Source organism: Anomalospiza imberbis, chromosome 15 (assembly GCF_031753505.1).
Source record: "Anomalospiza imberbis isolate Cuckoo-Finch-1a 21T00152 chromosome 15, ASM3175350v1, whole genome shotgun sequence".
NCBI lineage: Eukaryota > Metazoa > Chordata > Aves > Passeriformes > Viduidae > Anomalospiza > Anomalospiza imberbis.
The window spans coordinates 7655202-7671707 of NC_089695.1; the positions used below are offsets into that span (position 1 = coordinate 7655202).

Here is a 16506-nt window from a genome sequence, read left to right on the forward strand (position 1 = left end):
AGATGAAAAAAACAGGCCATGGCCCGTCATGTTTAGAAGATGAAAAAACCAGGCCATGGTCCGTCGTGTTTAGAAGATGAAAAAACCAGGCCATGGCCCGTTGTGTTTAGAAGATGAAAAAACCAGGCCATGGCCCGTCGTGTTTAGAAGATGAAAAAACCAGGCCATGGCCCGTCGTGTTTACAAGATGGGAGTCGGTTTCTGGAAGCTTCCAGGGACTGCCTGCAGGTGCAGATGGCTCCTTTTGGGGCATATGAAATGGCCGAAGGTTTTTGTTTCGTCTGCATCCATTAGCAAAGGCTGAGGAATGCACCCCTACAGTCAGCCTGTGGGCACCTGGTGTCTTCCTCTGGGATACACTCACCTCCTGTTCAAAATTTTACATCTCCTTGAACTCAGCAGATCTCATTTTAAAGAAAATAATTTAGGTATTATTTAGATTCAACATGATCATATCCAGAATATTTAGGCAAGGGTGTTGTCTACAACTAATGATTCCATGAATAACTTAAGATCACTAGAGTTGCCAATAAGGACTTGGATACCCAGTGTATATTCAAGGTGTAAATCAATTTTTTCATGCTTCTCCTTGATGAATCCCCCAAGACCATCCCAGGTAGTCACTGATATATTTGAAACCTCTGTCTTGCAAAAGAGTCCCCCCTGGAACCCTGGACCCTTGCCCTGCTAAGCTGGCAATTCTCAAACTCCCTCTCCCCAGGAATTCCAGGCTCTGCTTACCCAACAACTGTTTTAAAAATTGTGAGACTCTGTCCTCAAAGCACATTTAGATGGAGTCCAGGTATTTGAGAAGCTGTAGAAGAGAGAGAGCAACTATATTTGCTCATAAAATTAGGGAACAGGTTCAACAATGAAAAACAAAATCTATTTCAAGCATGAAAACTGATGTTCATCCTCTCTTTTGCGAAAAGAAGGATAATGTGTTCATTTTGACTGATAAAAAGACATTTTAAAAAGACCATAAAAATTATCATCAAAATAATTCACATTTTCATCACAATTTCCCACAGAAAAATATTCATTTCAACATTCTCCCAGGTGAAGATGAAATGCAAACAAAGCTACGGCAATTAGCATTTTTTAATCCACTAGCCAAAAGAAAGAAAAAGAAATCATAAAAAAAGTCATTTGGCTAGATCTGGATTAATTTTTAAAATTATTTTCTGAAAATAAAATACATACATTTCAAATACATTACACAATATATTTTGGCCTAAAACAAAAAAAAATGCTACTTTTTGTCATTATTATTTTTGCATTTTTGCAAAATTATTTATTTTTGTCATTTTTATTTGAGCAATTAAAAACTCCAAACAGGTGTTTTTTAAAGGAAAAAATGAAAGTTTAATTGTCAAAATGTTAAAATAAATTTACTTTTTTATTATTTACCCAAGACTATTTGCTGCACTCAGGTGAGCTTTGTAAATAATTTCAGTTCAGTCAAAACTGCATTTTTCAGTAAGCAAGGTAATGAGAAAAATGAAAGAGTAATGCCTGTCTCTAATCATGCTAGTGAAGGGAGGGGAGCTGCCTTATCCTGCAAACTCCAGAAATCCTTCCCTGCACCAACCCAACAGGAATTTGTTGGAAATTCCACCACAGAAGAGCGGAGATTTCTCCATCCCTTTTTTCCATGCTGCAAAGCAAATTTGGATACTTAGATAAGCTACAAGCACATACAAGAAATAAAAATAAACCATTTCAAAAAAGTAAAGAATTGATCATGGAAGAGAAAATAAGAGACAGCCAGTCAAACTCTTCTGTTACAATCAAACATTGTCATTTCTAAATCAGTAGCATTCGATGAAAAGAAAAAATACATATATCAATTAACTCACATCCTCTCCCTGTTTAAATAGTTGTTATTTAAGTGGGTTAAGACATAGATCTAAAAGAAAAAAATATATAAAAGTCATATTTCAAGGAAAATATTAATGCACACAATCATACCACCACCCCTTATTTCTGAATTCCACTGGATTTGGAATAAAGTCACAACAGCATAAGAAGGACAAGAGAAAAAATTCCTGCATGGTGAAGAGAAGCACTAGAAAATGTGCAGATTCCCTGACACAACAGTATTTAAAAGTCATTTGAAATTTCTCAGCACTTTAGCATAAATATAACACAAAATTACTTCAAAGACTTGATATTCATTATGTTGCATTTACAGAATGTAAACCCATCAAAGCTGACGGACCTATCCTGGTTCAAAACTGGAGGAATTGAGGAAGAAGTTGACATTTTGATTCAATCTTTAATGTGCAAATTACCTTTCACGTATACAAAGCGTACTGGCACAGGCAGAAGACAAACATGTAATAAATCAGCTTACATTTTTTTTCGGCTCTTACTCACAGTGGAATCCCCAAAATTCATTTTATTTTATCTTTTTCCCACTCTTCATCTTTTTCTCTTCCATTTTCCTTCCTCCTCTTCAATCAGCACAGGTTTGCATTTCTCGTTTTCCATTCTGTATCACTGCACTTTGTTGACTACAATGGAAAGGCAGACAGACGGACAGGCAGCAGGGACAGAGACACTGCCAGCCCAAGGTAACCTCCTCGGACTCCCACACTCTGCAGCATCTGATTCTCTCTCAAAAACATTTTAACTTTATAAAGGGAAGGGAATCAAAACTCATTTGCATATGGGTTCATTCCATCTCTTCAGCTCACATGTTTATAGCTCTGGAAAGTCCCTTTCTGATTCCCTGGCTGATAAGGAGTCAGGAAGGTAACACAGCACAGGAGAGGTGAGAGCTGTTTTGCTGACCTTGCAAGAGGGGTACACTGAAGGGCTCCATTCACCTTGCTCAGAGGGCTCATCTGGGAGGTTTGGGTGCTGTTTATCCTTTAGATCTCAAGGCTCAGACCATGCATGCAGAGTTGAAGACTCAAGTCAGAGAAACCCCCACTCTTGCACAGGAGGAAGCTCTGGTCAGGCGCTCGATACTTCAGCTTCCTGTCTGTACACTAAGTGGTCTCATCTGGGGAAATCCTGAAAACATTATCAGATGCCTGATAAGCTCTTTAGCTTTCAAGTACGTAGTGATTCAGTTTCGGTCAAAACCTCATTTGAATACAGTTTTAAAGTCTAAATAAAAAGTGAGACCCTGAAGGAGAAGACATTACACTTGCAGCCTAACATCTGTACATCCAAAACAACGTGGCCGATATCTGATATCAGCATAAACAAATCTACTTCATATCTGCACCAAGATGGTCAGAGCATGTGTTCAGCTTATTAAAAAGGAGGGGAATTAGACGTCTGGTTAATTAACACTTTTATTTATCCACAAACACAGCAGAAGCAGCAGCACAGATTGCTTACTCCATTCCAACGTTGTTCACCATTGACATGAGGCAGATTGTTTCTGAGAGAAAAAGGCTGCTTAAAACTCCAATGCCCGCTCCTCCCATGGGCTTTTCTGGCAAAGCTGGCAAGTGACAAGACTTGTTTTGTTCCATGTAGACTCCTATTTACCAGACATTAGACAGATTTTTCCAAACCCCGTTCACAGACTCAGAACAGGTTGACAGCATTTAACCCTGTGGATTTAGTTCTGGAAGAGTAAACCTCCACCACCTCCAACATCTTCCAGTTCAGATGGGTATTTTCTGAGGATTCACCCACAAGAAATCACTCCCTCTCCACTGGTTGTCTTCATCCCAGTCAGGCATGGGGACTTATCCAGGATACATTCCAGGAGGTTCTCCTTCACACAGAACTTCTGAAGACAAAGAAATGCACTCCACCTATGAGTCTGGAAGCAACTAGGAGCATTTTCCCATGTGTTGCATGTCTGCAAGCAGAGAGAGCACACTCCCAGCACAGAAAACCTGTATCACTCACTCTCCATGATGTTTTCTGCTGCACTCACCCCAAGGGTTACCACAAAAGCATGCACATGTATGTATCAGCTACCTTGGAGAAAAACAAAATTTGAAAGATATTTATTGTCAATAACCACATTCCTCTGAGTGAGTGCAGAATTTCAGGCTGTCCCTACTCAGGGCAGAAATATGTACCATCTTTTGTTTCATCCCAAGATCTGGTTTACAGATCTTCAACTAGGCTAATACACAGGTTACAATTCACTAATGCAGAGGTTTCAAACACAAAACTACTCACCATTTCAATACCCACATCAAAATATATAACAACAAAGACAGATCCCAAAAGCATGTGAAACTGGGATTTTGCTTTTCAGAAGCATGAGAGATCTGATGGGCTAAAAAATACCTGAGCTCTCAGATGCTGCCCTGGGTCACATCTGTGCACAGAGAAGCCAAGGCTCTAGTAAGACTTATCAATAAGGATGCTTAAATGGATTTGAATGAGTCATTGCACAGGAAGAGAGGAACAGTGAAATCTCAGGCTGGGATTTGGCTGTGTTTGCAGTGCTCACTCGTACAACTTTCAAAATGCCTCCTCACTCCAGTCTCTGATTTAAAAACTTCTTTGTAAAAGACGCTGAACTAAATTAATATATTCCCTGCTGAGCAGTATGTCCTTGCTGGTTCTTTAAGAAAAGATAATTCAGAAGGTAGGTTTTATTGTGTCCATGTGTCACAGATGGATAACCTCAAGCAGAGAGCAGCTGATCAGAACCCAAATCCCTTGGTGAGAGCAGCACTTTCCTCAGCCCTTGGCACATCTTCCAAGCAAAAGCAGGAAAGTGAACAGTAAAGCCAAAACATTTACAGAGGCCTTTAGAGGGCAAGGGTGACACGACAGGTTCTCCATTTTGCTTGTGAAACAAATGCAGGGACCAACAGGGGGGCAAAGAACAGAAAGTTAGTACAGAGTGGAAGAGACTGGCAGTATGTTGTGTGCTGCTCCTGACAGCTGACATCAGTCAGGACATTTATTATCATCTTAGCATCTCATCTGGAAAGTTTTGGAATTAATTTCTTTTTTGACAGGAAGTCTAGATCTCAGCCTAATTGAGTGGCTGGAATCTCTTGAGGCAATATTGTGTTAAGTCAAACAAGATAGCACTACAGCCCTGAGTGCAGTACTCTCAGAAGCACACGCGTGGCAATGCAGTGCATTTTAAGGGCATTAAATCACAGCCCAGGTGCCAGAGCACATGATAGTTCCAGCTTCTCTGCTCTCTTTACTGTTGATCACTGTACTCCTTATCAACAGAAGAAGCAGCCTTCCTTCTTTCACCGAAGGAGAAGGTCCTCCCAGAAGGGAGGATTGCTCCTAAGGTAGTTAAAATCTTTACAGAAGAATAAAACATGCAGGCATCGGAGATAAATCATGTCCTGTATATAAAATATCTTCCACAAAAATACAGCCTTCAGAAAGCAGAGTAGACATACAGTCATGTCATGCATGATTTCATAAATCTTTCATCCCTGCTTAAAGTATTTCTTTGTGACAGGCAGTGTATGAGTTATGAATTCCAACAGGAGCTGGAGCTTGGTCCCATTGAAAACTACAGCAAAATCCTCATTACTTTTAAAGGAACTGGAATTACTTCTTCAATACTCTTAAAAGCAAACTTTCACTTTGTTTCCCATGAGAGGTTAGTTCTGTGGGTCTTTTGCTATACAGAGCCTTATACACATACATATATTATTCTTTACTTTTGTGCATCTACTTGTCTGGTTTCTTTAAGCTGAATTGACTTACAAATTTTATGAGCTCTCCCTCTGATTTCTGTCTCATTACTTTAATACCCAATACATTGAAAAGAGCTTGAGCTGACAGAGAAACTGAGGAAATGCTTTATAAATCATGCACCTTTCACAGAGCACTCGGCACATTTACAAAGGCTATGGTCATATCACAAGCCAGGTAGGATTTGATTAGCCATTTCACCACCCACTGTGACAGGCATATAAATTAGGACACTGTGCTCCTACCTCTTATGCAAGCATTGAAGAGCTGTCAGGCATGCCTGGGTAGCAGAGAGGAGAGGGGATGGTAGAAATAGCTCTTCTGTGTGCTTCTGATGACCTGTGCAGCCTCCAGAAGCCAGAGCTCTGCTCATGGACAGGGCTCACAAAAGAGGGAGGAACATGCCAAGACAGGAGAACTGCAGCACCCTCCATGACATGTTTTTCTAAACTGGGAAACGTTCCCAGTAGGAAATGCCTGCAGAGATTCATACAGAGGCATTAACCTTCCCCCTAGAGCCTGTTTGTGTACATGAGTGCATGTACATGCACATATTTCTTACCCTAAAAGAAGGTTTTTGCTCCACAGTTGCACAGAGGGCTGGGGTGTTGCCAGAACAGCCCACAGCCCCTGCAGCATTGCTCTGTGTCCCTCATGACAGCCAGATTGCTTGTCCCAGTCCCTTAAAACCTGCCAGAGCTGTTCTACTCAGGTTTGTCATTCTCTTTATTATTTTCATGTCACTGGCTTTAACATCTGTGAAAACAAGAGTCTGAGAGCCAGTGCAACACAGTCAGACCCCACACAAACCACAATGCACCCAGAGATCTGCTCCCACACCTGCATCCTGGCCCCCATCTCTCTCATGCCTCCCTCCCTGGGACGAGTCCTCAGGCTGCCTGCACCCTGCCCTTGAGACAAACAGCACTCCCTGAGATTAATGCAGCATTTCAACAAGTAAAAATATTCCCCTGTGAGCCAGCTCAAGCAAAAAGAAAGTGATGCAAAGTAGCACCAGGCAGCCCAGTACAATTTCTCTCACAAGCTTCATAAACGGCTTCACTTTGCAGTCAGAAGATAGAAAACAGGAAGGTTTCAAATGAGTTACCAAGGCAGGAAGTGAGTCAGCCCTGAGCAAGAGGGACAGCAGACAGCAACCCCTTCCACCACCGACAGCCAGGCACAGACAGGGAGCCAGGCACCCAGAACCAGAGGGAGCTGAGAGCAGAACGCATCAGCAGGGCAGGAACAGGGAGGAAAGAGACTCCTCTTCTCCAACCACAGCCCAAAGGAGGGAAGATTTTATCCATCCAGAGGACTGTCTGCTCACCAGTCTTCCTTCTCCTTGCAGCCCTAACCACCAAGCTGCCAGCCCATCCCCTCCCACCCCTGCCCAGGCACACCAAGGCCTCCTGTGCAGCTCTGCTCAGGAGCTGCTGAAAGGAGTCCTCCAGAACAGCTCAGCTGAGAGTGGGATTGCAAGTCCCCTCAAGCATCAGAAATCTGAATCCTGGCCTCTCACACACTCATTTAGGTACTTTCTGTTGGAAATAGAAACACCAACACTTCCTCCTCAGCTGCCATCCCACTCTGCCCACATTTCACATGAGACAAAATTGCTCTGGAAGCAGTCCCATCAGCCTCCACAGGATAAGGAGGCCAAGGAGCATCTTAGCTTAGGTGCAGAGAGGACTCTAGCTACTTGCCTAGAAACAGATGTTCATCAGAGAATTCATCTGCAGCAAACAGAAGAGCCATAAGCCACCGGTGCCACCCCAGCTCAGCAGCATATAATGGCAGGAGATCTGAGGATCTGCATTTTGGGGATAGGTACAAAAGAGGCCCCAGTCCTTTTTTACGTGTACTTCCAGGCACAAAAATTGCATCTAAAAATAGACCCTAGGTAGAGAAGTCACACAGGCAGAGTTAAAAATGACACTCTATAGACTGGACAGCATTCCACATCGCATAAAAATGTTGCACTCCTGGATGCAGTGCCAGGAACAACATTTGGGCCTTAAGCCTGGACAGTCACACAAGCACCGAAACCCTACACGGAAAACAAATCCCACCAACTTTTGCAGATGCCTAAAATGGGTAGAATACTTAAAGAATTAGCTGTTCCACAGGTGACACATCAGGTTCCTATGTGTTGCCCTCTGTTACAAACCTGTTGTTGAAGATATTAGGAGGACAAATGATGTTTTGCTCTGTGTATTAATCAGAAAACTAGGGTGTTAATTTTAACTGAAAAAGAAAAATCTTGAGAAGGACAGACAGAATTGGCTGGGTTCCAGCACTAGAGAAGGCCCTTGCCTACAGAAGATAATTATCTTCTGTAAAGCATCAAATCACTGTAGCAAATGACTTAAGAATCACAGCATGGTCACACACACCATGTGGGGCAACCAAGACACAACTGAAGAATAGCACGAGCTTCCTCAAAGCAACTAGATCTCAATGCAAAGCATTTCCAGATCCTTCCTAGTTTCAAAAGAAACTCAGACTAAGGCATGGGAAGCTATGCAGAGAAAAAAAGCACTTCAGAAGGTTTTTCATCCTTGAAAGAAGCTGTTGAGAACTTGTTATCTGAACAAAAAAAGAAGGCTGGAACAAGACTGGGTAGAAGGTAAAAAGCAAAATCCAGAACCTAGTTGTAACTTGCAAGTTTTGAATATCTTCCAGTGCAATAAACATTCTTAGAAAAGTGCTGTGCTGTTGGAATAAATTTTTCCACAGGAATGTTCCCATTCTCATTTTCATTTTGGCTTTTTTCTCTCACATGTGCTTTGAGAGGTCAGCACACTCCTGGAACCAGGAGGCATTGCATTTACAAAATGAAGTTTTGTAAACTACTTTACATAGCAAGGGTTTTTTAAGTCAGCTTTGGAATTAGAAGTCTTGGTTTCATAGTAAGGAGAGTCTTTAACTGACAAATTTAAATACCTTTAAAAATGTATAAGCTCCTTCACAAATTCCAGAAGAAATATAATAGGCTCTACTCCCAGCAAAGGAGCATACAGCTGCTAAAAACAGCTCTCAAAGGCTGTGTATTATTTGAGAAGGAATATTATGGACAAGGACTATACAACACCTAAACAGCCTCAGGAAGAAAACCGTACAGACAAAACTTTCAAGCTGAGAAGTTCAGAGAAAAGAGCTGTTTGCTACTGGATACGTTTAGGTGAACGGATCTTGATACATTCCCTGAAAATAAGCAGAATCCATCAGAGAGAATCACAACTTATTTCTGCTGCCTGGACTTTCCATAAGGTACAGAAACCCAATTGTGGCTAATTGTATTTTTAAAAGGAGGTTGCTGTCATGCTGAATGAAGTGCAAAATCCTCTGAACTAATAAATCCAGCAGCACCTTATATTTGATTAAGAACAAGATGATAGGTTAGTTAAACATGATGTTAATTTATTGACTCTTGAAGCTGGAATGATTTTGGTCACGTGGCTTACAGAAAACTGAAGCCAAATAATAGCTGATTCACGCTTGGTTTTCTCTGGTTTTTGTTCTCATTCCAAACTGAGTCACAGAGACATTGAAGAACCTGCACTGGAACAAGAGCCAAACAAAACAGCCCTATTTCAGAATCAGATGTTCCCAGATGGGGACATTCCAGCGCAGAGGGTGCCTGTGCCTGCTGCGAGCTGCCCCGTGCACAGCCTGTCCCTGTCCAACAGGATGGCTGAGCAGCACACGGAGCCAGCTCTTGTCCTTGCCCAGCACAGGGGCTCAGCGCTGCTGCTCGGCCCCCGCAGGCACCTCCGACATGGACCGCTCACACCTCCCAGGCCCTTTCGGAAGGGAGACTGGCCAGGACATCACTCACCCCACAGGTGGGAGAACTGCGTGTTTGCGCTGCCGAGCTGAGGGCTCCCAGGGCCCTGCAGCTGGGATTTCCCTGTAACAGTCCCGGGAACATCCCTCGCTGCAGGGCCAGGCACACATTTGGGCCGTGTCTCTGCGGACAGCCCAGAGTGTACCAGAGAGGAAAGAAGAGGAAGGTTTGCACTGCACGCCCCCGGCTCAGCCCGGGGACCGAGGAATCCGCTGCACCGAGGGACAGCGCATCTCCTCTCCACCTTCCCAAGTGCACATGCACGCTGCAGCTGGGGAAAACACTCCGGGCAAAGTGAGCATTTCCAGAGATTTCTCCTAAAACCCACTCACATCCAGCAGATGGCTATTTACAGAAGACAAATACAGCATCTTGCTTAGATGCCAGACGAAATCTGAGCAGCGGTGAAAAGTAACAAACGCGACAATACCCCCTCCGTGGCTGGGCAGCCATGGCCCTGGCCCCGCTCACAGGGAGAGGTTGCGTTTGGAAGAGAGGCTCAGGCTCTGCCTTGCGGGAAGACAAGGCCGTGCATTCCGCATCAGGGAGCGCTCTGTGTCTCGCTGGGATCCGTGTCACGCACGGATTGCTGTGGCCCCAGAAAGAGGCGGCCTGATGCTGCAGCGCCCGCGGCTCCCAACCCCGTCCGGCGGCGCTGCTGGCCCCGGCGGGCACCGCGGGGCTCCCCTATGTCCCCGGCGGGCACCGCGGGGCTCCCCTATGTCCCCGGCGGGCACCGCGGGGCTCCCCTATGTCCCCGGCGGGCACCGCGGAGCTCCCCTATGTCCCCGGCCCCGGCGGGCACCGCGGGGCTGCCCCGAGTCCCCGGCGGGGCTCTCCCCGCAGCCGGGGCTCCCTCTCGCGGCTCCGCTCGCAGTCACGGCCTCTGCGGCCACACAACCCCGCCTGCCAGGGCCTCGCCATCCCCCCCGCATCCCTCCCGGCACCTGCGGGTCCCAGGGCTCGGTACAGGGCGCTGCCGCCTAAGAGGGGCAAAAGGGTCCAGGACAGGGGCAGCAGCACTGCTTAGCTACACTCACCCTGCAGAGACTTTGTGCAGCAATAAACCAGAAATAGTGTGTTACTGGGGCACAGTATCCGTTTTAAGAGCTGTGAAGTTTTGTGGGGAAGAAGCCATAGCTTTTGTGTGGAAGTTACCAGATTCATGGCTTTGCTAACCCTAAAGAGACCAATTGCCTCCAGGCTTCTCATTTCTGTTCTTTTTAAACAACGGAAGATAAAAAGTGCTTGGCTGGCAGACTGCTCCCTATAGTCATGGGGTAAAGGCACTCTGAATTCCTTAGTGCCCACTCGTATCCTCCATTTCCCATTAATGAGGCAATGAAGCCATCACAGCCACCTACACCGTGTGCAAGGTACCAAAGGCATGCAGCACCACAGCAGCGATTCCAGGCTGCAAGAGGAGATGCTCTAACAAGGCTGTTACCATGGTGCCACCCACTGCCAGAAATCTGCACACAGGATGGATTATCTGCACTGAAATAACTTTACTCAGCCTGCTAAGAGATTGTTTTCAAGTGCATCTCCAAATTCTCCTTACAGAAGTTCAGGTAAGGGCTAAAGTGACTCTCACAGACAGAAGAGCTCCTTTGCAGAGTGATAACGCACTGAAAAGGGGGTTATCCCTACTCTGTGCATTTCATTACAATCCTGAGCTCCCAATCATGTACCCATGAGGTCTGTTAAAGGCTGCCACCACACAAGCTTTCATTTTCACTACAGCCATGCATTTACAATCCCCAATATCTCAGATCTTTGCAGGAAGCATAAACTGATTAAGGAAGTAAACCCAAACAGCGGAAGCAGTTTTTAATAAGACTGCTGTTGTGGAGCAAAGTGCTCAAACAGCATTTTGAACTCAAGTTGCTCAAGTCAGTATTCCTGACAATATCCCAAGAGAAAATAGAACTTAGTAAGTATAAAGAGCTGTGTATGCTATACCAACACTAAAGCAGTTGATTTTTTAGCCACCAGTAGAAGTCCGTGCTAACACCTACCTGAAGCAATACAGAATTCCCAGTCCTGTGCCAGCACTTCATGGGCTGACACCCAGCAGGCTTGCAGCTCTGAGGCCCTGAGTTTACATTTTCCAAAGACAGTACCTTCTGACTGGCAACTCTTGGAGTCACCAAGAGCAGGAAACTCCACCCACAGATGGAGTCTCACCACAGCTTTGTCCCAGAAAGTCTCAGGAATGTGCATTTCCCCTTAATCTCATTCATAGTGGAAAAGTAAACGATGAAAATAAAAGCCAGCTGAAATAAGTGGAACTTTCTAATGAATGTTTATAAAATTAAGCTTTGTAAAAGCAAAAGCTTTGACCTGCATTAGCCAGAAATCCTAATGAGAGCAAAAAGCCTGAGATGAGGCTCACTGTAGCAAACAATTTAATGCTACCACTACCATCTTATTGTCTACACCACAGCAACACTCATCCCTATGCAGACAGACCACCAGTATTCCCAAGCCTAACTCACCCCATCTTTCTGCACACCCATTCCACCAGCCCCACAAATAACAAGTATTTAAGCTCTAAGTCTATCAGTACCAAGAGGCCTGTGAATCTGAAATTTAATTAACACCTTTGTAAACATTATGCTTGTTCAGTTTATTACAAAATGCTACAATCATATTTTAATATGCATGTACACATACATGTGGACATGGCACAAAAGGCTCACTTGATTGTATAAAGAGATCTAGGTTCTTGATCATAGTGAACATTTCAAAGTAACAAAAAAAATCCTCATTTCACCCTGATAAACTTTCGTAACACAGATGAAGTACTAGTGTCTCTCTCCCAGGGAGGTGTCTGTTTGTATGTACAAAAAAAACTACCTAAATTTATGTTAGTGTTACATCCATACTGTGTCTCACACCACTGCTCTCTGGGGCCTCTCATGTGTTTTTACCTGTGTGGCTGCCTACCAAGAGGCCATGTGATGGCACTGTGTAACCACATTCAGTGCCTCAGTTACAAGGCACTTTTCTGTAATAAGTAGTCTACAGCTGCCTAGGAACCCAACATACACCACCTTAGCCACAGTGAAGAGCAAACAAGTTCAAAGGGAAAATGCCAGAAGAATACCAGCTCTAGTGCCTACTTTACATGAGATACACAAATTGGTTCAAACCCTTGCACGTTTAATGGATGAAGATAGGCACTGAGGTCAGAAGGATTTCAACCTGTTGCACACACTCCAACCAGCAGGTACCAGCTCCTAGATATGGGTGACAACAGTGCACCATAGCCTTGCTGAGGAGCTTACCCAGGCTCTACTTTAGCTGTTTGTCAGATAACCTCCTCCTCAAAGCTCTATTTTCCTACCTACATCTTGGGCTCACTAAAGAATTACAATGGCACATAGGTTAAACTAGCCTTTATTGAAATACAGAACTATATAAAATTGGACCTCAAAAAAAAGCTTCAGCACACACATTAAACATCATAATTTGGAGGTGGCATGTCAATGATCTCATCCAGGGTAGCAAGGAAGTCAGCAGTTGATTGTAGCAAGTCTGAAAGTTAGAAGTAAATCAAATCAGTTTCTTAAACCCACAATGCACACAGACATAAGCTAGCTCGCAGCAGCTCAGCATAAACCTCTTGAATAAGCAAGGGAAATACTGCTTCACTGTATAAGGCAATGCCACCTAACTGATCAGCTTGCAAAGCACCACAAGAGACTGCCCAATGTATTGCTTTTCACTAGGTAGGAGTTAATTTTCTTCACAGTGGCTGGTATGGGCTGTGTTTTGCATTTGTGCTAGAAGCAGTGTTGATAACTCGGGGATGGTTTAGTTGTGTGAGTGCTGCTCAGCAATAGAGTCAAGGCCTTTTCTGCTCCTCACCCCATCAGTGAGGAGGAGGCTGGGAGTGCTCAAGCATCTGGAAGGGAGCACAGCCACAACCAACAACAACAACAGCCAACGGGCCCAGGGGATATCCCAGACCATACGGTGTCATGCTCATCAGACAAAGCTGGGGGGAGAAGAAAAGAGACATCTGGAGTTATGGCACTTGTCTTCCCAAGCTTCATCACCATTGCATGTGATGAAGCCCTGCTGTTGTGAGGATGCTGAACACCTGCTTGCTGATGGGAACTGAATTAATTCCTTGTCTTGCTCTTCTTAAATGCATGGGTTTTCCTTTAGTTATCAAAATTACTTTTATTTCAAAGCATGAGTTTGTTTTTTTTTCACATTTTCTCTTCTGATTTCTTCCCCATCCCACAGCAGGGGAGCAAGCTGTGTGGTGCTTGGTTGCAGCTGGGTTAAGCCATAAGTCAGCAACACCACTCTGAGACCACTGCCTCAACTGGCAGAGTTGGCCAGGTACATGGAGCTTGGCTACACAGCAGAAGCTGTTTGCTATTGGTGCACTGCTCTGGTAGTTCAGACAGCAACAGCAATTCACTGCTGGGGCCAACTGGCTTTTTGCCCTAACACTGATGAGCTTCATGTGCACAGAAAATCATGCAAAGCTTCCACTTACTAGATTCCCATGAAATCTCTTCAATCTTCACTGGTGAAGCAGCCATGTTCACACATCTGTCATAACTCCTTTCAAATACCATGAGGGGAACACCACACAGGTTGATATTGCTTAGTTTGTGTTCTTCAGGAAGATCAAAACTCTCAAAGTCTGTTTAAGAAAGACTGTTAAGTGCACAGTAGCCTGGGAACTGCAAACTCTTCTAGACTAAATTAAATAGGAGCCAATCTAAAACAGCAAAACAGTCTCCTCCTATGGGGTACTTACTTGCAGTTACACTTTTCAGTTGTCCATGAAATCCCATACACCAACCCTAATGAAAACACTAGTCTGCCTAACAGAACTGCTAACATAAAGCAGTTAGTAACTTCAGCAAGCAAAGCATGTATGTTTTATCTTTGGCACAGTTTTCACACACACCCACATGAAGTGGAAAGCTTTAAGGACACACTTTGAAGGTCTGAGAAAACTGAAATGGGCTGACCTAAGAACAGCTTTAGAAGTTTCATCTTCAACTATTATGTCCTAGAGCAGTAGGAATCTCTTCCGTTACAAATCCTGGCACACTTTTCTGTATTCCTTTGAATAGCCTATTAGTTACTATCTACTAGTTGCTATTTAATGACCTAAGCTAATACATTGTTATTTGGAACTTGTTTCCTGTCACCACAATACAAGACTCAGTAACACATCTGAGGCACAGCCATTACTCTTGGAAATACCAGCTCATTCCTGTTAAATTGCTTCAGAAGCAGCAAGCACCCTTATGTTTCAGAAAGGACTCAGGAGAAATGCAGTGCTGGCTTGTGTGCCACAGTAGCTTAAAAATACTTACAACACTGCCACCACACATTAAAGCCTTATTGTTAATTTTAATAATTACATCAATAGTTCTTACCTTGAGGATCCAAAGGAAACATATTTTCTATTTCTGGCCAATCTTCTTCAACCACTGTATGGCAGGTTTCTAATCCAGTCTTTTTGTTAGTCATAAAAGAGGAAGTAACATTATTTGAGCTACTACAGAATATTTGTAGTGGCTTTCTTATGCTGTTCAGGTCTACAGACAAGTATACCTGTCATACTTTTCTCAGTCAGGGCTAAATTCTAATGCCTTCAACACAAATAAGATGGGCAAATGTTTCAGTTGAGTTTATGTAGTGCAGCACTATATGTGGTGGTAAGAGATGACTGCCCTAGAACAGGTAACTCTTAAGATGTTAAGACATTAACTCAAACTATTTTCTCTAGAACCATCTATATGGGTGTCCTGCTTTTAAGCTGGAGAGAGTTATTTTTCTTCCTAGCAATTCTTATGAACCCATGTCTTGGATTCATGATGAAAACTGCTCTTTCAGCTATTGCCAAGCAGTGTTTGCACAGTCCAGGCCTTCTCTGCTTTTCACAGCCCCCCAGTGAGGAGGCTGGGGGTGCACAGCCAGGACAGCTGACCCCAGCTGCCCAGAGGGATAGCCCATACTGCATGGCATCTCAGCAAGGAAAATTGGTGGGAAAGCAGGGCTACCACTGCTCTGGGACTGGCAAGGCATTAGTCAGCTGGTGGCAAGGAATGGGTTTGTTTCTCTTTGAGATTCTTAATTATTAAATTGACTTAATTTCAGCCTATTGTTTTTCTCACATTCACCCTTCCAATTCTCACCCCCTATGCCAAAGAGAGACCAAGGGAACATCTACATGGTGCTTAATTATGTTGGAGTTAAGCCTCAACAGCAAGTAAATTATGGATTTCCCCTCCTCCCCAGCATAAGTGCATTGTACTCACTTTGTTCACAGTGCAAGGCTGATTTTTCTGTTTCATCTTATCCATCTTACTTGTGACTTCAGTTTTATTCACATTTCCAAGAGCCTTTCTGACAGAGCGAGATGTGACTGGAGAAGTACTGATTGCTTTTTTAGGAAGAGGAGTGTTAACTTGTGTTCTTTCAGCTAAGACTTTTGCTGGAATGGGGAGGAAGAAAAAAAAGCAAACATCAGGAGCTCTAAAGCTTGGCAAAGTAAGTGCACATGCTGCCAAAGTAGCTGACATGAAAATCACTGTTCACCATCTATAACTCATAAGCCACATTTATGACAAAAGCACAGAGTTATCTTCAATTTTATACTTCAATTATCTTATCAGAGTTATCTTCAATTTTGTATTTTTGATGAGCTTGGAAGAATTGGTTGGGTAAGTGGATTTATGAATAGAAAACTGCCATTAAAGGCAGTGAATACCAAACTGTGATTTAGGCCCTTCACTTGATCCCTTAGTGTCTCAGGGCAGCAAATACGCACAAGATCCTGAAGGGAGCTTCAGCTGACTCTTGGGAGCACGAAGGTCACTATTCTCCTGATCAACAAAGATCAGAGTTGCCATCTTCAGATTGATGTGACTACCCTGCAGAGGAAAAAAGGAAAGCACTTTTTGTCATTTGTCTCATCACAACACATTTTTTAAGCAAGCCTCATCAAAAATAACAGAGCT

At 43.7% G+C, this 16506-nt stretch overlaps 1 protein-coding gene and 1 long non-coding RNA gene across 3 annotated transcripts; both read right to left on the reverse strand.

The window, feature by feature from the left end:
- Window positions 1-3290: 3290 nt before the first annotated feature.
- LOC137482970 (uncharacterized) lies at window positions 3291-7001 on the reverse strand. The gene is made up of 2 exons (XR_011004296.1): window positions 5901-7001; window positions 3291-3754 (listed from the first exon to the last, which is right to left on the reverse strand). It is a non-coding gene; the product is annotated as an uncharacterized lncRNA (long non-coding RNA).
- A 5890-nt stretch (window positions 7002-12891) lies between these two features.
- Window positions 12892-16458, reverse strand: PTTG1 (PTTG1 regulator of sister chromatid separation, securin). Of its 2 annotated transcripts, none has more exons than XM_068205666.1 (5): window positions 16317-16458; window positions 15805-15980; window positions 14920-14998; window positions 14022-14171; window positions 12892-13045 (listed from the first exon to the last, which is right to left on the reverse strand). In XM_068205666.1, the coding sequence occupies exons 1-5, from the start codon at window positions 16396-16398 to the stop codon at window positions 12966-12968; spliced, it is 567 nt and encodes a 188-aa protein (XP_068061767.1). In that variant the 5' UTR covers window positions 16399-16458; the 3' UTR covers window positions 12892-12965. The 2 variants fall into 2 exon arrangements, with proteins under 2 accessions (XP_068061767.1, XP_068061766.1); XM_068205665.1 differs by having other exon boundaries at window positions 14920-15001.
- Between the last annotated feature and the right edge of the window lie 48 nt (window positions 16459-16506).